This window comes from Symphodus melops (assembly GCF_947650265.1).
Source record: "Symphodus melops genome assembly, chromosome: 10".
NCBI classification, from domain to species: domain Eukaryota; kingdom Metazoa; phylum Chordata; class Actinopteri; order Labriformes; family Labridae; genus Symphodus; species Symphodus melops.
The window spans coordinates 17,085,597-17,112,870 of NC_136700.1; the positions used below are offsets into that span (position 1 = coordinate 17,085,597).

The following is a 27,274-nucleotide window of genomic DNA, read 5'->3' on the forward strand; positions in this document are numbered from 1 at the left end:
CAGGGCTACAGGGCTCTCTGAAAAATACTGCAGTGAAGTGAAAAGGAAGGCCCAGGCATTTTTATTCTGACTCACTGATACTTGTAAAAACATGAAGCTGTATGTGGACCTGAAATTATACAGTATAATTTCAGGGGTAAGAACATTAAGAACTATGTGAACAACGAATAAAGTTTCTTGAACTTCCACTCTACAATCTCGTTCATTGAATTGCACCTACATTGATATACTGCAGCTACATCCTTTCACAAAGACTGACTGCAATGAAGACAATACTAGGTAAAGTTTACATTTTTTATTTAGAGTATTTCCTTTTCTGTTAAGTGATACCCTTACACGTTTATTGAAAGGTCCCCATTATTTTTATTATGCATGACAACAAAAAGGTTAAGAATAGGATGACACTTTACACACAGCTAAAATCATGAAGTTACATCAAGGTAAATACAATCTTTTATCTCGGACCAGAAATAGATGTACTGAGACATAATTTAATAATCTTAATCATCTAAACACACAACATACATTTGTAGATTGATATTAGGACACCAAATTTTTTAACAAGGTTGTTTTCTTTTGCCTCTTTGTAACAACTGCTATGCTCGTCAAGGGAGGAAAAAGAAGAGACTGAGTGGAGGATGAAATAGTGGAGGTCTCCATCTAAAAGTTTGCAATTCATCATGTTCACATCTGTACACGCAAAAAAGTAAGTGAAGGAGAAACACCACAACACCTGGCATACACCGGCCTCGGCCTTCAGACTAAATACATAAACACAAACAGTACCGCTAAAGATTTAAGGGCCCTTGGGTGTGGTAGCCTGTCTTTGCGTTTACAGTCTCACACAAGATCAGCACAAGAGGTCAACTTAATACATGGACCTGATGAAGTGCTATTGAAAAGTTTACATCTAAACGGGTGGATTGGGGTAGCTCTGCACAGGTGGTGCAATTTTTATTAAGACCATCAAGTCACACGCACACATACAGTACAGACAAAAACATCCTCTTATATCCTCCTCATATATCTAAGCATTTAAAACAAAATAAAGCTAGATGTCTGTGCAGAATCTACTATCATTAATGTTGCTAGCTACAGCCATTTAAATGGCGATATGTTGAAATGTTACACGTAATCCCATCTTTTACTCGAAATATACAATGAGATATAACATACATAAAAACAAGACATTTTAAGCTGATCACATCAAAATTAAGAGCTTCTCAACAATAACTTTTCACAAGTCAAAATCCAGTGCTTATTCACCTACTTCTAAGGTTCATTGCTTACGTTGAGCAAGTCAACTTCTGCACAAAAAATAAACCAATAAAAAAGACAAATGCATACAATCCAAATAAAAAGTAATATGGAATGTAATTTTTTTTTGTAACAGGACATCAAAAAATACTTCAAACCAGAGTGGCCTGTTTTATGCTCATTATGAGTAAAAGACCATGGGAAGCTTTTTTTTGTGGAACACAATGAAGAAAGAAAAAAGGTGTGGGTTTAAGATTTTGTCAGGTGGTGTGGTTAGTGATGTTCACATGCCGTAACCAAAGCTGGGCTGCTGTGGCTGACCAAATCCTGGTGCTGTGTAGCCATAACCATAACCCTGCTGTGGAGGCACTGCCACGTTGGACCCTGCAGTGAGCATGAGCTGGGGTGTGCCTGCAACAGAAGTACCATAGTAAGTAAGGCTGTGGTGCTTCTCTGAAAATCTTCACTTGGTTTTCTTAAAGGTCACATTTTACTCCTTTTCAACAAATTTATATACACTACTCACAATAAGATAGGGATATTGTTATTTACATCAGTGCTTTTCCTATTTGGTCTGAATTTTAATGAAATACTTAATAGATGCCTTTGATTACTATTAATAAATGAGAAGAAGCACTATTTTCATTAGTGCAATATTTATTACCACAACAATTTAGACAATAACAGAGCCCTAAATAACCAAAATTGACACAGTCAGTAAGCCCATAGAGCTATTATCATCCAGCACACTGGCAAAACCAGCATTATCTCCATGTAATGGTAATTGGTTTACCACTAAAAACTCCAGCATTTCAATTACGGCTGATGTGTAGTATCTGTTGCAAGCCAGTTGCTCTGAATATATGAAAGTGGAAATCTCTTTTCCTGTCTCTCCAAATCGCTTCACTGGCTAAATGTTCTTTTTAAGCTGCATGCTTTTTTAAGCCCTTGCCTGTCTCAATTGCATGTTTCCAATCACTAAATCCCTGAATGAAGAATGTTGCGTCCGACGACACAGATTTGAATTTCCTGCATGCGGAATCTCTTCCACTGAGTACTCTAGCCAGTTCCTGTTCAAATACCAGCTAGAGGAAGAAGATTGTTTTTTTGAACCAAACTGTTTGATTGGATATTTCCTCAAGGAAACCTGTTTGGGTTTGTCCGTTCCGAGTTCACTCAGATCCACTGATTCAACAGGCAGTTGTGGCCCAAATGTTGTCGCGGTTGCAATGACCAGCTGCAGGGCCTGCCAGGCCCAGGGTCGGGTTCCACGGAGCCATTAGCGTCCAGGGTCTTCTTCGCCAACTGCAACATCAGGAGACGTTGGTCTCGTGGTATACAATTTTGCAGAGAAGACTGTTGGTGGGCTTTTCAATCACTTCCATGATGACTTTAGTGGCTTGAGTAAGCCAGCAAAAAACTTTCAAAAATGCATGGTAACAGTTGAGCGGCTACACTGACGTGGGCTACGTCACGCACGTAGCCTAACTTTCTTTTTAGTAAGGCCGTAATAGGCTGTTGCAGTGTAGATTCCAATCAAAACAAAATCACACCATTGTTTCTTTATATTTTTAATGTTTTAATGACAAAGAATGCATCATCAATGCGACACATAATTAACAACTAGTCTATGATAATATACTATTAAAGTAATTTTTTCAAAGATCTGTGCCTTAAGTGTGTGTGTGTGTGTGGGGGGGGGGCACAAGCATTTTGTAGGGCGGGCCATAGAGGCGGGCCCATAGCTACGGGTGTGGCTCTACACCTGCTGACACTCACCTATATTACTGGCAGGGTCCGAAATTAACTTTTTGATCGGTCAAGGTGGCGGGTAGTTAAAAAAGTTCACGGGCCAAACATGTTTTATACCAGCCGAATTCACAAATTGTGTTTATGTGTCACTTGTGTCACAACATCTGTTACAGTACATCTAATTGAGTACATTTAACTTTCAAAGAATGAGACTACAGCGACTGTGAAAGGACGTTGCTATCATTATGGTAGCTGCAGACACAGCTTACCGTGTCTGCAGCATAAGAGTGAACATAAGGCAGCATAAGAGTGAACAGAGAGAAGTCGACCGATTGACCGAATCATGTGTTCCTGACTCGGTTGTATGGATCACGGATCAATTCAATTCAATTCAATTCAATTCAAAAAACGTTATTTGTCCCCGGGGGGCAATTCAGGTACAGATCAACTGTGTGTACACGTTTATGTGTGTGCGTGTTTGATTCTCAGAGTGCAGCAGAGAGAGTAGCTACATTAAACATGTTTAATACTCATAGCGTTGATTATTTTACGGTTAAACATTTTCCTGGCTGTGGCAGATAGCCCTCTGATGTACTCACCAAATGGAAAATGTAACCGCATTTGGCACTTGGCTGGTGTTGATTTCGGACCCTGTCACTGCAATTCATGTTTTAAAGTATCGATGTCAACCGTGAACCCTTTCAATTGATTTTTAACTGCCATACGATTAATCTTTACATCCCGTACCCCACACTCATCAGTGAACAGGACGGAACACCACTGCTGCATTGACCAGTTCACATGGTCTTGTGTCCACTTCAAATGGTCACGGCGGTGTCTTGGTGTCAGTGGAGTCACCTATAACGGTCTTCTGGCATTCAAGCCAAAGTGGTGGAGTTAGTTACCCCTCACTCCTTCTAAACAGGCTTGCAGCTGTGTGGCAGTCACATAACGGTGTCTGAGTGCATAGATCCATCACTCGTGGGGCTCCACTCCTGGGTCTGCTACGAACACTGCCAGTAGTTCTGTGTCTTGCTGGAGTATGCTGATAAGCTGAAGGCGCGCTATGGCCAGGTGGCGCTGCTTGTCCGTTAAGTGACGTTGTGTGTTCATGGCTGCTTAATTGATGAACTACGAATGACTTACTGACAACACCAGCTTTTTATATCCCCAGGATGTTGAAATTGATGCCACATTGAAAAGGATCGTCTTTTTGTATTTTTTGTTATTGGCCCCAATATGTAAGGCACACTGTACACAGTGACACCATTACATGGAAAACACAAAACGAGGTGTGTCTATCACCCTATTACAATTGCCTCCCTCTACCAAAAATCACTGAAGTGAAACAAACACCTCATGTATGAATCCCACTGAGGACCTGACTTATTGTGAGTAGTGTAAGTCGCAGAGCTCCCCAAAACATGTCAGTAAAGTGTTTTGACAAAAATCCATTTTATCTATGCAGCACTGCTCAGAACAGGCTGTTTCTGTGTTATAGCTACTCATGATAGAAAATGAGCCGTGTCTGACTATGTTCCTCTCATGGGCATTTCTTGCACAATGCCATATTGTTTATTGTTAAGAAGGCAGACTAAGAGGGGAGGATCTCATAAATTTGAGAGTTTAAAGATAGGTTAATTTGAGTGTTAGAAAACCATGGTAACGTGTATTTTGCATAACATGTGACCTTTAAACATCATACAAAATGCTTAACAAGGAATTACAGAAATGCAATCATCTGTTTGGCTGTTTTTACCGTAAACAATTGGTTGAGACTCGGTAGCCTGCTCCTCCTGTTTCCTCAGGGTCTCAGATGCTTCCAGTTTGTCAACCTGTGGAAAATTCAAGTGGGGTTAGACTCCATTTATGCTTTGGAAGGTGGGGCTCTTGACTGGACTGAGGTTGCTAAAAACTGACCTCTGTGTTATTTCACTGGCTGAAGGATGGGACCATTCCTGACAGGCAAAGATGAAAACAGTCCAGATTTATTTAAGAACAAGCAGCCTCTACAACTGCAACTGGAAACCTACAGAGTACACTATCAAGCGTTTTTAAAACAAGCTGTTAGATGTTAATTCCTGAAAGTTGTAGAGATGGGGAGGGGAAACAAAGACAAATAATGGTCTATGGCTGGCTATAATGGTCCCACCGTACAGCAATACCCATATTTTCTACTCTAAGAATGTTGAGTGTTCATAATGTTATGAATGATTGGTGTGTGTATGTACCAACATATACAGTGTCCAATCCTTTTGTTTAAGCTACAAAAATAAAAAAAAGCAGCATTAAAGATGAAATAAGTGAAATGCCATGGTTTTATCACTGCTTCACTGAAGAAGGAATAAATAACCGATTTCAAAGAAGTAGCCAGCCAATAGAGAGCTTTACCTTATACACTCAAATACAGTATAAGAGTCCAATTTTAAACATTAAAGCTATATGATAGAACTGGATATCTTACTCAATCTAGTTAAGCAGGCTGTTTTAAGAATAGGAGACACATGCTGAAGTTTTGTTTTCGTTTTGAAGTGTGCGTTGAAAAAAAAGTTAAAGAGCAGAGGGAAAAGTGGGAAGTTAGTGAAAGAAGGAATGGTGTTTTACAGCCAGTATAGCGCCGTTTCCACAAAGCAGTCCGGTACTGATCGGTACAGTTTGATGTTGATCCATACTGGACTGCTGTGTGGAAACGGGCCTAAGATTACCAGAAACAGGCAGCCAACAATTAAGTTTTCTTGCCAGGCCTGCATGCTGATGATGCTATTAAAGGAGGGTGGAGATGCACGCTTCTAGTTGTACCCCAAACTACAGATAATTCATTCTCATGAGCTCAATGTCTGTCTCTGTAACACCTTACAGTACAGTAGCAAAGATAAAAACACGAAATGAGAGTTACCCGTCTATCATGTATGTCCAACCATGTCCCACCACATTGACTGAGAAGTCAATACAAAAAATCCTAGCTGAAAAATGGATAGAAAGAGCCACGCTCAATAGTCCCCTGGGTTGGTTGGTGAGACTCAGTACTGGAAGTTTACAATCAAACAGCCGAGTGCCATGGATTCATGCAGTTTCTACCAAGTTCACTGCTCTAAACCACAGGTTACAGGATGGAAGCGAGGGGTCAAACGGAGTATGAGAAAATGATTTCAATTATCACCTTTTCCTTTATCACATCAACCTGGAAGGAAAATTCAGAGAAGTAACAAGAAAAGAAATGGAAGTCTCCCAAATTTACAAAGTAACACATAAACTCTTGCGTGGATCATAGGCACACACACGCACACAATGGTGTGCTGTTTTATTCATATACATGCACTTTGGTAAACATCTGGACAACTTATTGGCAGGATAAGCCTCTGGAGTTAAGTTGCAACAATATTTTAAGTCAAATTTACCTGAAATTAATCAAAGCACTTGATAATTTATCACTTCCTTTTTCCATTTAAATGCATTTTCATGACTCATTTTTTTTGATTCACATGAGTTTTCAGTTTTTTTTTCTTACTCTGACGCTTCATTTTAAAGTACCTTCTTTCACTTGCTCATGCTACTCTTCTGATTCAAAGTGCTTTTTTAAAAAGCCATCTAAATGCAGAAATGAGAACTAAGAATAGAGGAGTCAAAGCAGGATTGACTGCACTAATTACAGTGTTTTTGAAACTGCATCAGCAAACTTCTATGAACTAACCGACACTGTGACATCTTCTGTCAGCATTTGTGAGGATGTCCGTGCAGAACAGGACCTTAAACACAAATCCCTGGTTTACGACCCATCTTTGAAAGCGACTCAAGGGCAGTTAAGAGAGGCCTGCCCATCACTAACTACGGGAGAACCTAAACCCACCCTGTAGGATAGTAGACTGGCCTAAGACCTGAACAGCTCCTACTGCAGGGTTTGGGGTTAAGAAGTTCTTTGACAGACTGATATTTAGCCACCTGAAGAACACCACATGTCCCCGCTGGACCCCCTTCAGTTTGCCTACTGGGCAACGTAGATAGATGATACATTCAACATGGGACTGCACTACATCCTGCATAACCTTGACTACCCAGGCTCTGTGCTAAGATTCTGTTTGTGAATTTCAGCTCAGCGTTTAACCCCTTCATGGCTACGGTTTGATATAAATGTATCTTGTAAAAAGTAGTTCACTTTGGAGTGATATTTAGCGCATTTCCCAGCAAGCTACAGTAACATCTTTGATATCAACAGATTCATTGTAAACTGTATATTCATATATCAATTTTGTTTTAGCATTAAAACTGGGTCCGCTACCCTAACCCAACATTTTTAACGTCAGTAAGACAAATAAAAATGCAGTGTGCAATATGATGATTTTTGCATCACATGAAGAAAACTTTCAAGCAAAGAAAAACACATTTTTCTCGTCTCAGGGCAAAATGAGGGCTGGACTCACAACCATTCAACACTACTACCATGTTTCTAATGATACAAAGCTTCATGCAAATGGGGGAAGTATCCCTTTAATTACAGAAGGGTAGGGAACATCGCTGATGGACAGATCCTCACTCTCACCTACCTGCTGCAGACTGAACGAGAGGGCAAAAGAGCTGCTGACTGACATTACTTCAGGCAGAATGTAATCAGTGTATAGAAAAAAGTGACTGTAGGTCTAATGTTAAAAAAACATTAACAGCCAAGGTCTGGATCTGATCGCCTCCCTCTTTTTCTTAATGCTATCTAATTCTCGTTTCTTTTTGAACAACAGGTGAACTTTGAGTGGAAAGGCTTGTTAGTAACTTTTACAAACCGGAAGAGAGCAGAAAACACAAACAGCAACAGTTTAAACACTGGATTATATCTCTCATCACTGTCTGTCTGAGCTCCGCTCCGTTGGACTCTGTGCAGACTGTTAATGTCTCACTGCGTCGTTTAGAGTTAGTTGTGTCGCTATCCAAGATGTAATACTTAACTAGGAAAACTATGCTGTTTGGAAAAATATCAAAATGGTTTCATATAACCAGAATGGAGTAACCCCTAAGTTTAGTTTTCATTGTCAGCAATCAATCCCGCTACACTGCAGAGCAAAAGAGGAGGGTGAAATTAATCTATGTGGGAACATAAACTGCAGCATGATAGATAAACACATTAGCCCAGTTCTACAGATCGTAGATAATCAACACTTTCAAATTCTTCACAAACTAAAATCGCTATATCGCACGCCACTAATTCCGAACATTAGTGTTGTGTGTTTGTGTATTACATGTTCTACATCCTCAAAGCTCTTAACAAAAACAACAGATCACATAAAAGACTTTTACAAAGGCTTCTGATATTGTCTTTCTTATGTTGTTCTAACAATGTTTTTAAACACTGAAACCATCAATGATAACATTTTGTGTATTTCAGAAAATGCAATGAGGGTGTTTAAAAAGACAGTCTTAGAGTTGGAAAAAAGAAGGCATTGGTCAAGGTGCAACACATGGCACCATCAGGTTTAAAATAGATTTTCTTTGCAAGAAATATATATTAATTTTCTACTGTTTTAGAGAGGTTGATTTTTACTTAAAAGCTAAAATGACACATTTTGAACCGATGCCTTGATTTCGATGGCGATTGCCTTTGCCATTTTTGAAATGTCTGTAACTTTCTTTAAATAAATTATATGTATCCTCTGGCCCATGACTTTCCCTAAATATGTGTTGATTTGTGTTTTGAGCTGTTACATGTTTGTAGAATAAATGACAAAAAAGTTATGAGCATTTATACCCATTAGCCCCAGAAGTGGTCAAATTCACCCCAGCCTATTTTTCGCGCCTTTTGTTTTTTTATTTACCGTTGCCTAGCAACACGTCTTTGCGTACACTGTTTTCAAACACGAGCATACATTTTGTGAGAGAAAAGAACAGATTAGAAGATAACTGAATAGCAGAAAAGAGATAATAATACATATAAGAGACAACAGAGTTACGATAAAAAAGAAATGTTTGAAAAGCAGAGAAGAGAAGAGAAGAACAGAACAGAATAGAAGAGAACAGAAGAGAATACGAACAGAATAGGCAAGTAGCTATAACATCAGCAAATTTATCTAATCAAAGGATAAGAGGAAAGCAGATTGAAAAGAAGAAAAGATAACAGGATGAATGGATATATATAAAAAAAGAAATCTGACAGCCAAGCAGACATTAGACCTTCTCCAAAATCTAAAGGAAGACAATGTAGATGGAGGTTTTAATGAGGGAGATTGGGGACAGTTCAAGTACTAAGTCTGGGGACGTGTACAGACTGGTACCACCACCACATAAAAAGCCGAGACCTGCCCCAGGACAAGCTACAATAGAGGAGAAACGCTCTCAAGGTAGGCATATCTTTTTCTCTGAGCTAGCTATTGAGTTTCGCAACAGTGAAAAAAAAAAAAAAAAACATAGCCGAAAAGACATGTTATTGACATACAAGCCATATGAGCTTGATATATTAATTGTGGCACTGTCGCAGAAAATTTAAAGTGACCATCACACTCGCTGCCTTACCTACAGCTCCTGACTGGATCATTACACACAAGAAGTAGGCTAAATTGGCTCTCTGATTGTCACAAACATTAATGAATAGGCCAAAAGAAGAGTTGATATTGTTTTGAGAGGATTATTGGTCCTCTCTAACTAGAAATAATAATGTCTGAATCAACAGAGCAACCAGCAGCAGCTGCCCATGCCCTACAAGTTGCAACGCCAATACCAATTGCAGCGCGAACTCTAATGGAAGATTTGCAAGGTTGGTTGTTTTGTTTTCTAATAATATACTATGCCTATAGGCTATTAAAATATGTTTTACATTTGTTTCATGGCAAATCTAGGCAACTACATTTTGAGAACATGGATTATTATATATAGTCTTTTTATTTCATTCAGCGAATTCCTGCTATTATTTGTAGGCTACTTTATGTTTCTAATATTGATTAACACATTAAACAAATTTCCAGGACAGCCTATTTTATCCGTTGTAATATCTCTAAGATCAGGCAGATCTTGTCGCAAAATGATGCTGAAAAACTACATGCATTTGTTACCTCCAGGTTGGATTACTGTAATTCTCTTTTATCAGGGTGCTATGGTAAATCTCTAAAGACCCTTCAGCTAGTCCAAAACTCTGCAGCTTGTGTTCTGACTAGAACTAGGAAAAGGGACCACATTACTCCTGTAATGGCTTCTCTCCACTGGCTCTCTATAGAGTCTATAATACAATTTAAAATCCTTCTTCTCACCTACAAAGCTCTAAATGGTCAGCCTATCTCAAAGAGTTAACTAGACAATTTGTATTTCCCAGCGGAAAATGCGTGCGAATGCTTCCTGCTGAAATGTTGCGGAAACACTGCTGAATGAAGAAGAACCAACAAAAGCAATGAAAAAATTAGCAGAAGATGAAGAAAAAGTGGAAGAAGTAGAAGAAATAGCAGAAGAAAAGTAGAAGAAGACAAACAGTAGTAAAGTAGAAGAGGAAATAACAGAAGAAAAGTGGAAGAAGAAAAACAGTAGTAAAGTAGAAGAGGAAATAACAGTAGTAAAAGGAGAACAAGAAGTAGAAGAAAGTGAAAGTATCTGTACAAGAACAAGAAATAGTGATAGAAGAAAATGTAGTAAAAGAAGAAGTGGAAGCAGAAAAAATAAGTAAAAGCAGAAGATGCGAGACGCAAATATGTATGTTAGATGAAAATAAAACACATCAAAATGTGCGTCTATTTGTGCTGTCGCTCACAGCCATGTGAACGAAACGGAGCGAAGTCTCTGAGTTCTGACGTCGCTGCGATAACGTCACCACACCTCTCCCCAAAAATTTGGACATACGCAGTAGTTGAGAACAAACATAAACAACAATGGCGGCGGATTCACTTGTGTTTTGTGCTTCAGCAGCTATTGGCGTTGTATAGTCTCTTATAACAGAACCTTGATATGATACATCGTGTGTGTCGCCGCCGAATGACCATCGAACACTTGCGGCAAATAGTTAAACCTTTAACCAAGCGCATGCCGACCATACGCAGCAGTTGGGTAAGACTTGGGAGATCTAGCCGCTAAAGAGGATGTTTTGTAGGAAGTGGTTGTACTGGTGAGTGTCGCGTGTGTCGCGTTGTAAAGTTCTACTGCCCACTACTGGCTGGGCGTGAGAACTACATCGTTTTCACCCAGGCAAGACCTGCCGTGTAGACGGTCTGTAATTCGAATCCGGAGTGGGGTCGTTTCGATGCGTTTCTGTCACAGCGTCTCCGTGTAAACGGGGCCTAAATGTACTATGGGAGGTAGAGCCTTCAGTTATCAGGCGCCGCTCCTTTGGAATTGTCTACCAGTCGGGGTTCGGGAGGCAGACACACTAGGTACTTTTAAGAATAGACAAAACTTTTTTTTGATAAATCTTCTTGTTAGGGCTGGCTTAGGTATAGACCAGCTCATAGTTATACTGCTATAGGCCTAGACTACTGGGGGAACTGGCACCAAGAACTCTTATCTCTCTCTCCCGCTTTCTCTTTCTGTTTTTATATCTTATTACTGCTTGTCACTATCTTTATATTCAAGTTACTAACCTCTCCTTTTTCTGGGAGCTCTTCTCTCTTAGGTTCCTCGGGACTGTTGATGAGGATTGCTTGCCCAAACAACCACCCAAAGATCACAATATATTTTCTTTAATAATCAGTCAATCCAGGATTTCATGGACTTATTGGGGGATTGTTGAAGCCTAAAATGCCTGATTTCGCGGCAGCTTTTCAAAATAATTGCAATGAATGTTGCAATGTTTTTTGCTGTTTTTTGCAATTAAATTGTGGCAGGAAGCAAAAATTGCAAAATAGTTGCAATTTTCTTTTTGATGTCAATTATTTTCTTGCACACACTTCGACGTGATTGAGTGATATTTTAACCTGAGCAGAGCAATTTACTTTGTGAATCATATTCCTCTGCCTCACTCAGTGAGCTCTCAGGGCTGGAGCAGAGCCAGGCAGACGTTAGTTGCAAAATGTTTTAACTGAGAATAGCGGCCCTACGGCACACGCAAGAAGAAACATTGATGATCCCCCTCAGTGCCCTTTTAAGTATATTTGATAAATCTATGCTTCAACACATCCGTAACTGCGCAGAATGGAATGTGTCTGTGGAGGAGCTGAGGGCTTTTATTGCACTCCTGTATGTATGTGGGACATACACTGGAAAGGACAGCAATATGAGAGTTTTTGGTCAGAGACCTGTAGGATTCCCTTTTTCAATTCAACCGTGCCACGCAACCGTTTTTGGGAAATCACGTGCTATCTTTGATAAAAAAGATAGCGGACGTTCACGTCTCTCCACCGACAACTATGCCCTAATAACAGAGGTTTGTGCAAAACTGCATTGCCTGCTACAAGCCGAGCTGATGCAATATGACGCTTTTTGCATCACATGAAGAAAACGTTCAAGCAAAGAAAAACACATTTTTCTCGTCTCAGGGCAAAATGAGGGTTGGATTTCGTTTTCAGTCGTTTTTCCTTTTCATATAGATTTATTATAATTTTCTTTTTTCTTTCTTCTTCACCATTTTATTTTATTTCTGTGTGTATGCCTGTTCACTTCTAAAGATGTTGCTACTTTATTTTCTACATGTCCCTACATGTTAACTACATGAATAAAGCAACTCTTGAAAAAACAAAAATAAAATATAACAAAATATATACCTAGCAAATAAAACTGATTCTGATTATTTTTTCCTTACGCACTTTACAGCCTTTGTCCAACCCACCTTAGAGAGATACTCCCTCATGACCTGGATGAAGTATGGCATTGAGAAGTCCATAATGGCATGTCTCCATGCGGTCTCCAGCACCACGTCAGGCCGCAGTAAGTCGTAGCAGGTAAATAGGCAGGCTGCAAAACACTCCTTCTTGTCTTCTTCCAGGAACCAAGCAAGGAGCTCCTCTGCCAGCTCAGTGTCTTTTGACTCTGATGCATACTGCATGGCATCCTGAAGAGACAAAAGCACATTTAGAACTAAGTATTTGATTGATTACAAAGTGAAAATATCTGTCATTTTGGCAGTTTCTTAGATGGATTGTAATGCCGTTTCTTATATAGTTACAAACAATTAAAGTATAAATTGCACCTTGTAAAGCTTGTCGTTCTTGCACAGCTCAACACTTTGTTTCCAGCGGTTGTTGCCCTTGAAAAGATAGGCTGCAATCCTTCTAAACTCAATCAACTCGTGCTTCTCCAGGCCCTGGGCCAGGGAAATATTGTCAAAGTTGTCATAGGCATCGATCGAAGTACGCAGGGCCTGGATAGGAATGGGGGGAGGTTATGACACAAATTTGAAAAAGAAATTGTAAATGAGAAACATGATTCCTTTTGTTAAAAAAATGGAAAAATAAGCTATAATTCACAAAGTAAAATAAGAAAACATCATACCACAAAGTCTTCCTCATTGATAAAGAGGATGTTGAGTGCCTCATTCACTGCCTTGTTGTTGTGATTCTGGACAGACCTTAAGTAAGGTTTAACCAGAGGCAGCTGTTTCACCTAATTAAAATAAATAAATAAATAAATAAATAAATATATATATATATATATATATATATACACACACATACACACACACATATATATAAATAACTCATCCCTGTTTCTTTTCAAATGATGCCCTCCTAAAGTCATGTATTTGGTCCCTCATAACTTTATTAATTTCAGTACTTTGTTATCAAAAACATGTAAACAATTAATAGAAATGTTTACCTTACTAAAGAAGTTGACAGCACGTGTGTGGTCAAGTCTTGGGGAGAGAACTATGAGAAGGTCATTCAGTAGCAATGGTTTAAACTCCAGATAAAACTGTACTGTCTTGTAGTACAGCTCAACATTGGCAACCTACAATAAGAAAATACTCAATGAAACAATGTCCAAACAAAGGCTATGGCACTGTTTTTAGAATTGGTAACCTGAACCTCCCCAACTTTTTTATACCTTGGTAACAATGTCTTTGAACTGGCCTTCCTTCCATGCATCAGCTGGGTGATTCATCATGGTGATGATGGCATTGTCAAATTCCTCATACTTGTCGTAGAGAAACACAAGCTCGGCCCAAAGGTGGGCCTGCTCTGCTGCCCTAAGAACCTGATGCCCACACAAACAGGTCAGTTTATCAAGTTATATTTAAAAAGGTAAACAGATCAGCAAGATTCTTAAAAACTTTAGGTAATTCAGAAATGGGGACATTTAAATACATTCTATTATCTTGGAGACTAACCTATACTCACAAGACATCCAAGTGATGATTTTTGTAGAGATTATAATTGCCTACCTTTGGAATGTTGACACGGGACCAGAATAACTCCAGGTGCTCCCTCATTTTTTGGGGTTTAAATTTTGAGTACAGGATGGCCAGCTCAGTGAACATACCCATGTGAGCCCGCTCTAGACCCAGGGCAGCCTCGAGCATAGTGATTAGCTCTTCAAAGTAGCCTCGGTCCTGGATAGTACAGACAGACTTAATGTGACTTTGTAAACCATTTTATAACCAATGCAACAGACAAAATAATCACTAATAATGTAAGTTTTATTCCTATAAACTCAATTCCAGAGGGAGCTTTTTTTTACGTAATAGACTTTGACATGTTGCAACCAATAACCACAGTTACCTGGTAGTAGTTGATGAGTTCCTCAAGTTCGTCTGCATGTACAACAATATGCAGGCCACACATTTGGGCAAGGCGAAACTCTTTCCCATCCACACATGCAAAACACACCTGTTAGAGAACAAAATAATACCAAAGTTTTATTTAGATGTATGGACAGTACACTGTTTTCATTGTCTTTTCATGGACGCTGTAGAAGGCTAAGTAAAAAGAAAACCATGGCATTGCAACTGACTCACAATGTGTCAAATGTCCAACGTATACTCATTCCTAACCTCTTTCCATGTACGTGTGCTGTTGGCCTTGCGAGCGCCATCCACAGCTGCCTGATACTCTCCCAGGTGCACAAGCGTGGAAGCCAGGCGGCCAAAGTTGGACACATTGTTGTAAAGCAGTTTAGCTGCTTCGTACATTTTATCATCATAGCAACGGTCACCCACCTGAAAAAAATGAACGTATAAAAAAAGACCTAAAATCTACTTACTGTAAAGAGCCAACAGAGATTTGGGCAAAGACAACAGTCTATGTGAGTGTGTTATGTATACTTCCCAGGACTTACTTGCTGAATGTGAGCATTATTGGGTCCATTGATGAACTCTTCCAGTTCAGCCAAGCGGTTTGTCTTTGCCAAGGCAAAGATCAACTCTGTTTCAACAAAAGACTCACGGGCCTTCTTACGAGCCATCTGAAGAAACTTCACTAGGTCCTCCCAGTTTCCTGCACACATTAAACAACTTTAATAAACTAACTATATATTACAAAAATATATTTTTACATAATAAAAACATAAATGACATAGCCAACATAAATTGCAAATCTGAGCAACTATATAAAAGGAAAAAAAAGTCTCAGGGGTTAAAGCTAAACCAAATGTTTTGACTTAAAACTACCAACTTTAAAGGAATTTCTGTATCCCCGAAGATTTACAGGCATCTCAGATGAGAATCGCCAGTTTAAGATAAGACTACATTTTACTGATGTAATCTTATACTGGGTCACTTTTAAGCCCCGTTTTATACCGAGTGGTCCGGCTCGGTTCGTCTCAGTACGGCACGCATTTTGCGGCATTTCCATACAGTAATCCCGGAAAAGATTCCAAACTAATCGATCCGTACCGTCCCACTTTTTGGGACCCTTCCGTTGGGGTGCCATGAATGTCGAGCCGATCCGAAAAGGTGGAGCTAAACACTGCAGTCCATTGATTGGTAGAAAGAATCGTCACTTCCCGTGTTACGTCGGCAAAGAAAACTGCCGTGTTTAAACCATTGACTGTAATACACTGCTGATTGTTTACATCTGTATTTCTCCTCGCGGAACACAGCCTTCTCTGAAACAAAGCTTGATTGAGTTTTTGTAATAAAGAGTCACATGCCAATGACAGAGTGGATGAACTTCTGGATGTCTTCCAGCGTTGGTTTTGTTTGTCAAGCGTTTTTCTCCTTTGTTGAATTTATTAGTTAGCGGTTAGCTGCTATCATATGACGCTATTTACATAGCGGCTATCGTCATCCGGCTTACACGCCGCCTACCAAATAGGGCACGGGTGGCTGTGGAAACGCAAACGGGATCAGGCTTAATCAAACCAAACCGTACCGATCCGTACCGGACTGCTGTGTGGAAACAGGGCTTTATGGTCACAGGCTCTCAAAGTGTAGTGGCCTCTGCTCTAACTTACTTCAGCTCACTTCCTGGGCCTGAGCTGGACTGGTAGGGTTGTCTGTTACCAAGACAACCAAGGTAACTTTGTTGAGTTTCAAAGAAATTAAACCAAAACATTTTATTGGTCAAAGGTCCAGATCTGACTTTACTGGTGGAATTTTTAATTTAGACTTAGACTGAACTTTATTGATCCTTTTGGAATGACTCCCTCAAGAAAATTTAGGTTCCAGCAGCATAAACAATAAAAAAAAAAATGTAGCAGGTAACAAAAAAGTAACAATATAAAGAATAAGATAGAATAAATAATAAAACACTCTTCTGTTGGAAAAAATATACAAAAAATATGCATGGAAGAAGCAGAAAAAAATATACAAAAAAGGCTATAAAAAAGGCAATGATTATTATTGCGATTATTGCACTTGGTCGAGATTATTGCACATACAAGTGAAAGTGTCCATGTGTTATTGCACAGTGAGGGTAGAAGGAAAGACGCTCCTACTCCTAACCCTATGTCCCGTGTGCTCTAGTCCTCCTCCCCCCAAGTGAGGAGTTGTAGAGCGTGATGGCATGATGGACAAAGGAGTTCTTAAGTCTGTTGGTCCTACACTTATGAAGTAGCAGTCTCTCACTGAACCGGCTCCTCTGGTTACTGATGACGGTGTGTAGAGGGTGGCTGGCATTGTCCATAATATCCAGCAGTTTGTCCAGTGTCCTCCTATCTGCCACCGTCACCAGAGAGTCCAGCTTCATGCCGACCACAGAGCCGGCCCGACTGATCAGTTTGTCCAGTCTGGATGTGTGCTGTTTGGATATGCTGCCCCCCCCCCCCCCCCAGCATACCAGTGTAAAAAAGGACGCTGGAAACCATTGACTGGTAAAACATCCCCAGCAATTTGCTGCAGATGTTAAAGGACCGCAGTCTCCTTAGGAAGTACATCCTGCTTTGTGTCTTCCCGTACAGGTGGTTGGTGTGTGTTGTCCAGTCCAGTTTATTGTCTAGACACAGCCCGAGGTATTTGTAGGAGTCCACAGCCTCCACTTCAGCTCCCTCTAACAGAACAGGTTGCATCCTCTGTCTGGACCTCCCAAAGTCAATGACCAGCTCTTAGAGGTGTTGAGCTGTAGCTGGTTCGTGTGGCACCATGCAGCAAAGTCCCCCACCAGTGTCCGATACTCCTCCTCCCTGCCATCTCTGATACAGCCGACGATGGCTGTGTCGTCGGCGTACTTCTGTATGTGACACAGCTCGGAGTTGTAGCAGAAGTCCGAGGTGTACAGGGTGAAGAGAACAGGGGCCAGCACTGTGCCCTGGGGGGCTCCAGTGCTGCTGACCACAGTGTCAAACGTGATGTCCATCAGCCTGACGTACTGAGACCTGCCCGTGAGGTAGTCAGAGATCCTGTTCACTAGGTGGGGGTCCACTCCCATCCCGCTCAGTTTGTCCCGGAACACGGGGGGGTGGATAGTATTGAAAGCACTGGAGAAGTCCAAGAAGAGGATCCTCACTGTGCCGCTTCCCTTATCCAGATGGGAGTGAGCTCGACCTAGCAGGTACAGGATGGCATCCTCCACACCAACACCATTTACCATCTCTCTTACTAATTGTGTAGATATCTTAAATATTGTTGCTTTGATGTCTAGCTGTTTTTACACATTAATTCTCAAGTTGCATAAGTCAATAATACATTCCCAGTATATCACAGCTTGTTAATCACTCACTAACATTCTGATGTGTTAAGTGAGAACGTAAACAAAAATGTCAAAAAGGCACACATACCCAAGAAAGTTTAAGTACTTGGTGCTGGACAAAAATGTCCAAAGACAGAAAAAGTAGAATCTTCACATCAGAATTTATCCAATTAAATAGAATTGAATAGAAAATTACACATAACATTTCGGGCCCTCACCATGTTGGATGAAGGACAAATTACTACTGCTAAGGAGCAGATTTAATTATCAATATCATGTATGAATAATATGCTATAACGATACCTTGATCTCCAGAGAGAGAGAGAGAGAGAGACAGACAGACATTGGTGAAGGCAGGACCCTTCTGAAAAGATAATCTTACCGCCTTGGGCAGCAGCTTGTCCCACTTCCATGTAAGCAGAGGGGTCATCAGCCTTGATGTATGAGTCAATTGCTTCTTTGACCAGGCCCTTCTGGAGCTGGGCCTTTGCCAGCTGACTCCACACTGGTGGCTCATTGCAGCGCTCAGCAAACTCATACGCTCTATCCAGGTTACTGATGTGCTCTATCAGAACCTGGACAAAATGAGATGGTTTAGCACAATAACACAATTGTTGCTACGACCATTATAATATTGGTTTAGGACATGATTCTTAAATAGCATACAGAGTATAAAAGCTTTAAGGCATACTATTTTGGACTTTAATCAACTGACCTGCACAGCTGAGGTGTTGACATCAAATTTTCTAAAAATAGCAAAAGCCTCCTCAAACAGTTCATTACTTATGGCAATGTTTGCAATGTCTGGGGCATCGTAGTTGTCAAGACGGTTGATGTACTCCATAACACGTGTACGATCAGCTTTGATAGCTGTCAGGATAAGCAGATTCTGAAGGTTTCTGGAATAAACAATGTCATTCTTAGTAATTTTTTTCAGTGGCAAAAAATGCAAATATAAAGTAATATTTCTGAGGAGACATGCTGCATATTTAAGCCTTAGAAATATCTGAAATATTATGGAGACAGTTAATGTATATAGATCTACAGGTAACCTCAGACCTTCCTCACCTGTGCTCGCTAAAGACTGAGTTATCCAGGACAATCTTCTCAAGAAGCTCAATGAGCTCATTGGGAAGGTCGGCAGTCATAAAGGCCTTGACTGTGACAGACACCTCCTCTGGATCCTGGGTCTCAGACAGAGCTGTCTGGACAACCTGCAGCAGACAGCGACAAAGGCCTTAAATCATTCAATCAGTGAATCTTTATTTGCATAGCCCCTATTCATAACAAATATTATCTCAAAATACTTTACAAAAGTGCAGGTAAAAGACCTTGCTCTATGTTGTTTAATACTATAAAAGACCTTACTCATTCAAGATTCTTAATTTGTCATATACTCATACAAGAGTGAAATGCAAATTGTGCTGAGAGGGCACTGATCTGCTGTGACTGTATTGCGCTGACAGTTGTTTCTCCCCTAACATCTCAAAAAATGGGGGGATGTGGGGGGTCAGAAGGGGTCTCGGAGGTTTGCAGTGGGGGCTTCCATGCTATGCTTACAGATCGGAGGCATAGATTGGATGCAGGGAAAAAAGAACCATTGCGACCCTTACGTTACAAAGTGGAGTAGCACGGGGGTGGGGGTGGTGTATCCAAACCTAGCTGTTTACAACTAAACAATACATTTGTTCATCATTTGGTTTAAGAAAAATCTTGGACTCTGACCTGGTCAATAAGTGGTCTTCTGTAACTGTTGGTCTCCAGCAGCACGCTTGCCCACAGCTCAGTGTTTTTGCGACGTACAAGGTAGCGGGACAGACTCTTGAACAGTGAGTTTTCATTGCAAACCTGACATGTATTATACAAGTTTACAAGAGAGAATTAGGAATTCATTTTAGAACAATAAAACAGCAAATATCTATAAGCAAAGTGAGGAAAACAGAATTAAACTTGTTCAGTTGTCATTAAGCACAGCATCAACACAATGATGCTCACGTTTTTGCCTTTAATTACAACATAATTTCTGTTTAAACTCACATGAATCAGTTCCTGGTCACACTGTCCTCTTTCATAAGCCACACAAGCAAGGTGGGGGTCTCGTTTCTCACAGTACTTGCCAACCACCCGGCTGTCATAGTAGGGGTTCTCCCTCAGGAAGCGCTCAGGGTTGTTGTTGCTGTCAATGTAGATCTTGGCTAGGGCGTTGTGGGTAGCAGGCTCCTCACATCCTTCATGAATACGAGCCTCCAACCAAGGCAGCAGCAGCTTCAGTCTGAAGATATACACAGCAAGTATTTTACAAAAGTTAAGCAAGGCTTGAAGAACAAAATACAACTTACACTACTCACAATAAGTTAGGGATATTGCTATTTACATGAATGGATTCCTATTTGGTCTAAATTTTAATTACATAAGTAATAGTTACCTTTGATATAACTATTAATAAATCAGAAGAAGCACCATTTTCATTATTGCAATATTTATTACCCCAACAATTTAATTGACAAAGTCAGTAATGGGTGTTTCCACCATTTGCCGCAATAACAGCGGCGTATAATGCTCCTAACTAGCCTCATGATGTTGTTCTGAGGCAATGTGCTTCACTCCTCCACAAGTGCTACACACAGTTTTGCCAGGTCATGTGGGGGTGGGGTACGAGCATTCAGTCGCCTTTTCAGCTTGTCCCAGACGTGCTCTATGGGATTCAGGTCAGAGGACATTGCTGGCCATACCATATGAAGCATTCCGACTTCCTGAAGTTGAGCTGTGACAATTCTGGCATGATGTGATGGAGCCACACAAGCACCCACCCTCACGAATAGAGAAATGGGTGTGTGTGCTGGTGGAATGGGGGATGATGATTGGTTTTATGATATCTCTGAGGTAAGAACGTGCAGTGACTGATCACCAAATCTGTCTTGGCTGGTGATGCCTGCACAGAGTTTTGCACCTCCTCCACCAAAGCGAACCCTGGGGACCATGTTGACCTTGGCGTATCGCTCACCTTGCCTTCTCCAGCAACGCTGACGACCATTATTTCTGTGCAAGGTGACCCAAAACTTATCAGTGAACAGAATGGTAGACCACTGCTGCATTGTCCAGGTCACATGGTCTTGTGCCCACTGCAAACGGTCACAGCGATGTCTTGGTGTCAGTGGAGTCACCTGTAACATTCATGGCATTTAAGCCAAAAAGGTGGAGTCGGTTGCGAAGGGTTTGTCCGTTAAGTGGCGCTGTTTTTTCATGGCTGCTTGAATGACAAACTAGGAATGACTTACTGACAATATCTGCTTTTTATACCCCCAGATTGTTGAAATTGATGCCACATTGAATAGGATTATCTTTTTGTATTTTTTGGTATTGGCACCAATATCTAAGTCGCACTATACACAGTGAGACCATTATGAAACTCACGGAGGATCTCACGATATCCCAAACTTATTGTGAGTAGTGCATTTATTTCACAAAGACTTATCTCAGGGATTCTACTATTTTTATGTTCAACGAGTTCTCTTCATACCGATTTCTCTTCTCTACTTCAGCCACTAGTTCATCTGTGGAGAACTGCCCTCGAACAACCATTATCAGGTTTTTAATCACATCCTCTGCACAATCCACATCCAGTAGCCCTCCAATGACTACTGGAAGACGGCTGGGATTCACCTGAAATAAATATTCACAAAATTGAAAGTGTAATTTTAAATGGAAGAATGACTGGAATATATAAAACTGGGGACAGATTAATAATTATAAAAGATATTTTGCAGTTTGTCTGGATCCTAGATTTTTCTCATAATAAACAAAGAGAAACATTTTTCATATACTGTAGGTGATGTTAAATTCAACACTACACAGTCAGAATTTCAAAGTACTAATATCATCAAGCAATGCCCTAGACAGTTACCTTCTGAACGTAGATCTCAATGTACTTTTGCAGGCTGTTCCTGTACAGGTACAGGACCAAATCATGGACAAAATCAAAGCGGTCACATACAATGATCAAAGGCAGTTGGTCAGTAAGCTTGGCTTCCTACAAAGAAAAGTAGAAAATTAAACAATTAGGGTCTGTTCTGAAAAAGTATAGCCTGGGTAATTGGAGGCAAAAAGGCAGTTTATTAGATTATCTGTGATGTTGTTTGCATTTGACCAAATCTTACCTTAAGAAAGTTCTTCACACGTTCAGGGTCATAGCAGTTACTCTCTCTGCAGATTCTTTCCACTTCTTTGATCTGGCCTGTCTTGCAGGCAGCCTGTATATATTTGAAGTGAACCTCTGGATCTTGGCTAAAGTTCACAATGGATCCCAAGAAGTAGAACAAACCTAAAAGACAAAGAACAACTCAAAGTCACCAAGAAAAGTAACTGCAACTTCTCTTTAAAACTAAATCTTTTCTCAAGGTGGCAAAGAAGGCAAGACTACGTAACACTTATGTTTCTATGTTACCCTCAAAGCTCTTGAATGACTCAAAAAGTTCAGTGAGTGACTGTGTAGAGAGCTGCTCGTGATACTTGGAAGCGACTTGGACACAGATCTGTAGGTTCTGACGGATGTTTGCAGATAGCATTGCCCTCAGACACTCTAAAGAGTCCTCCACTGACAAGGAGCCAAAGAAATTCACCAACCACTGCAGACAAAAAAAAATCATGAAAAGCAAACCAAATAATGAAATATCATTAATAAGAATACAGTAACATGTTCTTCAAATGAGACTAAATCAAGAATATAATATAGAGATATTTTATCAATTTAGGTTATTATTATTTTCTCAAGTTTCTTGGCCTATGTTGTACCTCTGGATTGAGAAGATGTGTGTGCACCACAGCACGTTTAATGTCATACAGGTCAGTATAATGCTCCAGTGCCCTCTGCAGGAGACCAGCCTTTTCACACAGCTGTGCAACATGGGCGCGGTCATAGTGGGTAAACATCTGATTTCCGAGAATGGCATCTGCAACCTGCAAGTCATAAAGATTGAATAAAGAAATTGCAACAGAGTTTAAAGTTTTTTAAACATCAAACTTTACAACAGCACTTAAAGGTGATGGGTAAAGGTGATGGTTATTTTAAACAAGGAGAACAAGGAGACAATTGTGTTCACTCTGGACTTTGGAGGTTTGTTACTGAAACTTCATTTTGAATAACTGATTCTTATGTACCTGTGGTGCGTGGACTAAATTCATTTCCAGCAATCGTGTCTGCAGTTGACCTTCCATAGGCCTGTTGTTCTTCAAGGCGTCGAGTAAGAAAGATGTGCACTGCTGAATGAGGTTGTACTCCATGAACACATCAACAATCTGAAAACACAATCAGTCACATATCAGTCAGATATAATAATAATGTTTGTGTCTCATTCTTACCATTCAACAGTTTAACTTAATTGTGAGGTTATTTGCTTTCTTTGTGACAGTAACAGCATAATTCTGCTTTTCACTTGTCATCTTTCAGTCACAAGAGAATTCGAAAACTAAGTCAATGTCTAAATTTCTCAAGTAGTGATAAGCTACTGCAATTGAAGCAATGATAAGTAACAAACTGTAACTTTAACCAAACATGTTGGTGAAAATGGAGTGAACCCTGTACTTACTTTTGCCTATAAAAACAGTAGGTGTTCATTTGAGGTACAAAAAGTGAAGATGTGTTTTTTACCTGTGTAATGTCAGCAAGTGGCTCTTCATCCTGAACCAGCATCTGGGAAAACTGGAGGCCCTGTTCTGGGCTGATCCGCATCACATTCCTTAACAAGAAAATCCAGTCTGGAGTGTAGCCCACCTACAGGGACAATAGATCTCTGAAAACTTTACAACAAAATTTAGAGATTTCAAAATTGCAATAAAGTTATTTGTAGTGTCTTATTAGCTGTCCCTTTTCTGTACCAAAATGGTTTTACATTCTAAGACTAATCAAAGGAATAGAAAACATGTTTTTCACAAACCTTCTTGGCATAAAGGACAATCTTCTGAAACTGTCCAGTCTCTGCAAAGCACTGAATAACCTTATTTGGGATGTTGGCTCTTAGGTAAACACTAAGGGCAAGAGTAGGATCTACTGACTTCACCAAATCTCCAAGTTCCTCAGAGCACTCCAGCTGTGAGAAAATACACACACACACACACACACACACACACACACACACAATTATAATAACACATACATTATATTAACCCCTGCAATTCATTTCTTAAAGTTCATTTTGGGGGGAAATATTTTTTGTGATTATGACATTAAAGCTTAAGAACTGACCAACATTTGTAAAACCGGTACTTTTACTTCAGAAAGAATAATGTTTGTTACAAAATTGAAGATGGCACTGGCCTTGTCAGCCCTTGGCCTTTTTGTAAGCAGAACAAGCACAGAGGATGCGCTTCTGTTTTTCTTCTTGTGCACTGGCTCTCCTGTTTTGCTTATCTGAACAGCCAATCAAAGAGATTCCTAACCCAACCGCGCCGGCTACTGCCGATACATGTGGAATCGGCCCAAAAAAAAGACCAACTGGGGCTGACAGGTAGCGATGGAGCTGGACACAACGCAAAGACGAGGGCGACAACCGATCACACGATGGACCGACCGTTTCCTTGGGGTGTCAGGGCCTTAAGGAGTAGATTAGCAGCCCTGTTTCAACTGTAAGGTGCTTTCCCGCAAAGCTGTGGTCTTTTTTGAAAAACTACATGCGCATAGTTTTTCCAAAAAAATTGAAACAGGGCTAAAGACAGCAAATAGACAACCCAACACTTTACAAGATGGCTTCTTTAAATTTGGAAATAACTTATCTACTTATAAGTGTTAATAATGACATCCTGAAGATCTTGTAATCACAAGATCTTGTTTAATTATTACACGATGAGAAAAGATCTCGTCACTCTGAGATAATGTGTGTAATTTTGTTTGTCTTTGGTGAATACAATGTGCTTCCCTATTATTCTCCTGTATTTCATTTTGGTCGAGGTGTAAAAGTCATGCACAGAAACCGAAAAACATGACAGACATGAAGGGTGACGCACGCTTATTTTTGCAACCACAATAAAAGCCTACTGTAGTCTACACAAAGCGGACTAGTAGCAGATAAAAAGTTCTGACTGTACATTAAAATGTCACACAAACACAATACTATACTTGTGTTTGACATATGATATTCAGGGGTTTTAGTTTATTATTTTGAAGTATTTTTATAAACTCTCGACCAATACATACATGATAGGGAGCAGTCTTTTTCATTTTGATATCTAAAAGTAGTCTGTTTTGTTTGTTACATATTAATAAAGTGCCATGTGCTTTAGTTGTGTTAAAGCCTTTAATGACTCAAGTCATAGTTTAGATTTCAATAAGTTTGTCTTTGGAATACATGTCTAAATGTTGAGTTAGTCCAGCAATATGGCTATATGTTGACTATGACCATAATAAAATATCTCAGGACATGTTTGGGGAAAATAATTCCTTTAACAAAAAGATTATTACCAACTATTAGACACAAACCTTGTCCTCTTTTAACCATTTTTCTAGTAACTGCTTGCGTCCCTGCTGGAGAACAGGCCTGCACAACTCCAGAGACTCAAATTTATTAAGCTGGCCTTGGTCCAGCAAGATTCCAAAGTATTGGAGCAATGGAGAAGTCTGGCCTGGTTGGGCTGGAACACTCTGAAACCTACGGATGGTGTCTGGGGTCCGCAGAATACCCTGGTGAAGAAAGATGGACGAAGAGACATAAACAATTAATCGACAGTGGAATTCTGGTTAAGTAAAGTCCCTTGCATAGAAGAAAAGTGGTGAACAATATTAGGTGAACTTTAAAAACTGAACTGAAAACTAGACATCAAATCGTTTTCGAAAGGAAATTCCGAAGAACATTTACACTCTTTTTGTGCAACATTAGAAGCCTATTTTACACACACCTTTGGTTGATTATGGCTACCCAAAACCACAGAAATCTGCCAAATGGTGGTCGAGGAGGTACGCTGTAAGGAGGAGGCGGAAAAAAGAGCAAAGGCTATCTCTCTTTCCATGTATAGGCAATGGATGAGGTTGGGAAGGCCTAAAAAGGAGAAAGCTCAGCTGGAGGGAGTGCTGGCAAATGGAGGCAAGAAGCATCAGCTTAATCATCAGAGCCACCTATGAGGTTCTCCCATTTCCAAAAAACCTCCACCAATGGTATGTCGAAGGCCCAAATTGTGCCCTCTGCCCAAATCCAGCAACTCTCAAGCACATCCTGACCGGTTTTAAGACCAGCCTCACACAAGGCACCTGGAGGCACAACCAGGTCCTCAAGGATCTGATCACCACCTGTTGGTGAGTTGGTTGTGCTGGCATGGGAGGAAGCCGGTCAGATTCTGCAAGCCCAAACGTGTTGTGAGGGATTCACACTCCTCAGCCTCCCTGGGAAAGTCTATTTCAGGGTACTGGAGAGGAGGATCCGGTCATTAGTCGAACCTCGGATCCAAGAGGAACTATGCCGTTTTTGTCTCAGCCGCGGAACGCTGGACCAGCTCTACACTCTCCATCGGGTGCTCAATGATTCATGGGAGTTCGCCCAACCAGACCACATGTTCTTTGTGTATCTGGAGAAGGCGTTCGATTGTGTTCCCCGTCGCATCCTGTGGGGGGTGCTCTGAGAATATGGGGTCTGGGGACCTTTGCTAAATGTGCTCAGGGTCTTGTTCACGAGTGGGGGGAGGATGGAGCGTGAGATCGACAGATTAGTGCAGCGTCCCAGTCATCGCTGTATCAGTCCGTTGTGGTGAAGAAGGAGCTAAGCCAAAAGGCGAAGCTCTCAATTTACAGGTCGAGCTTCGTTCCTACCCTCACCTATTGTTGTGAGCTTTAGGTCACAAGTGACTGAAATGGGCTTCCTCCGAAGGGTGGCTGGGTGCATCCTTAGAGATATGGTGAAGAACTTGGCCACCAGGGAGGAGCTCAGAGGAGAGCTGCTACTCCTCCACATCGAGAGGAGTCAGCTGAGGTGGCTCTGGGATTTGTTCCTGATGTCCCCTGGACGCCTCCCTTGTGAGGTGTTCCGGGCGTGTCCCCGTGGGAGGAGGCCTCGGGGTAGACCTAGGGCACGCTGAATAGACTATGTCTCTTGGCTGGCCTGGGAACGCCTTGGTGTCCCACTAGAAGAGCTAAAGTGAGGGAAAGGTGTGATAACGTCATCAGGTGGGCACCTTCCTTCAATGATGTTTCGTTGATAGGCCCACTTGTGGTTGATGAGGGCTGATACTGCTGGCTTGAAAGATGACTGCGCACCAGATCAGATAGACGTATTGAGTATTGGATGCCAAGGTCTTTCAGCAGCCTGATGGTCGATGAAGCCACAAAACCT

At 40.7% G+C, this 27,274-nt stretch overlaps 2 protein-coding genes across 5 annotated transcripts in view; one reads left to right on the forward strand and one right to left on the reverse strand.

Annotated features, from left to right (window-relative positions):
* Positions 1-41, forward strand: part of cfap45 (cilia and flagella associated protein 45) — a gene marked incomplete at its 3' end in the record, with an annotated part of 5,684 nt that extends 5,643 nt beyond the window's left edge. The window contains exon 11 of the mRNA XM_079353225.1: positions 4-41. Within this exon, the coding sequence (XP_079209351.1) occupies positions 4-41 (38 nt within the window). The remainder of the gene's footprint in view (positions 1-3) is intronic.
* A 239-nt stretch (positions 42-280) lies between these two features.
* LOC306830915 (clathrin heavy chain 1-like) overlaps positions 281-27,274 on the reverse strand; it is a 51,343-nt gene continuing 24,349 nt past the window's right edge. For 3 of the 4 annotated variants that reach the window (XM_079354677.1, XM_079354678.1, XM_079354680.1), the window contains 25 exons: positions 25,435-25,635; positions 23,897-24,049; positions 23,611-23,733; positions 23,121-23,258; positions 22,755-22,919; positions 22,408-22,588; positions 22,121-22,284; positions 21,868-21,993; positions 21,484-21,626; positions 20,001-20,235; positions 19,689-19,811; positions 19,032-19,177; positions 18,679-18,862; positions 18,346-18,538; positions 15,175-15,332; positions 14,891-15,055; positions 14,619-14,726; positions 14,282-14,449; positions 13,945-14,094; positions 13,717-13,848; positions 13,393-13,503; positions 13,091-13,261; positions 12,731-12,952; positions 4,769-4,844; positions 281-1,668 (listed from right to left, as the gene is read on the reverse strand). In XM_079354677.1, the coding sequence (XP_079210803.1) occupies positions 1,541-1,668; positions 4,769-4,844; positions 12,731-12,952; positions 13,091-13,261; positions 13,393-13,503; positions 13,717-13,848; positions 13,945-14,094; positions 14,282-14,449; positions 14,619-14,726; positions 14,891-15,055; positions 15,175-15,332; positions 18,346-18,538; positions 18,679-18,862; positions 19,032-19,177; positions 19,689-19,811; positions 20,001-20,235; positions 21,484-21,626; positions 21,868-21,993; positions 22,121-22,284; positions 22,408-22,588; positions 22,755-22,919; positions 23,121-23,258; positions 23,611-23,733; positions 23,897-24,049; positions 25,435-25,635 (3,864 nt within the window). In that variant the 3' untranslated portion in view covers positions 281-1,540. Of the gene's footprint in view, positions 1,669-4,768; positions 4,846-4,933; positions 4,968-12,730; positions 12,953-13,090; positions 13,262-13,392; positions 13,504-13,716; positions 13,849-13,944; positions 14,095-14,281; positions 14,450-14,618; positions 14,727-14,890; positions 15,056-15,174; positions 15,333-18,345; positions 18,539-18,678; positions 18,863-19,031; positions 19,178-19,688; positions 19,812-20,000; positions 20,236-21,483; positions 21,627-21,867; positions 21,994-22,120; positions 22,285-22,407; positions 22,589-22,754; positions 22,920-23,120; positions 23,259-23,610; positions 23,734-23,896; positions 24,050-25,434; positions 25,636-27,274 lie in introns of all 4 variants that reach the window. The other variant, XM_079354679.1, reaches the window with a different exon arrangement.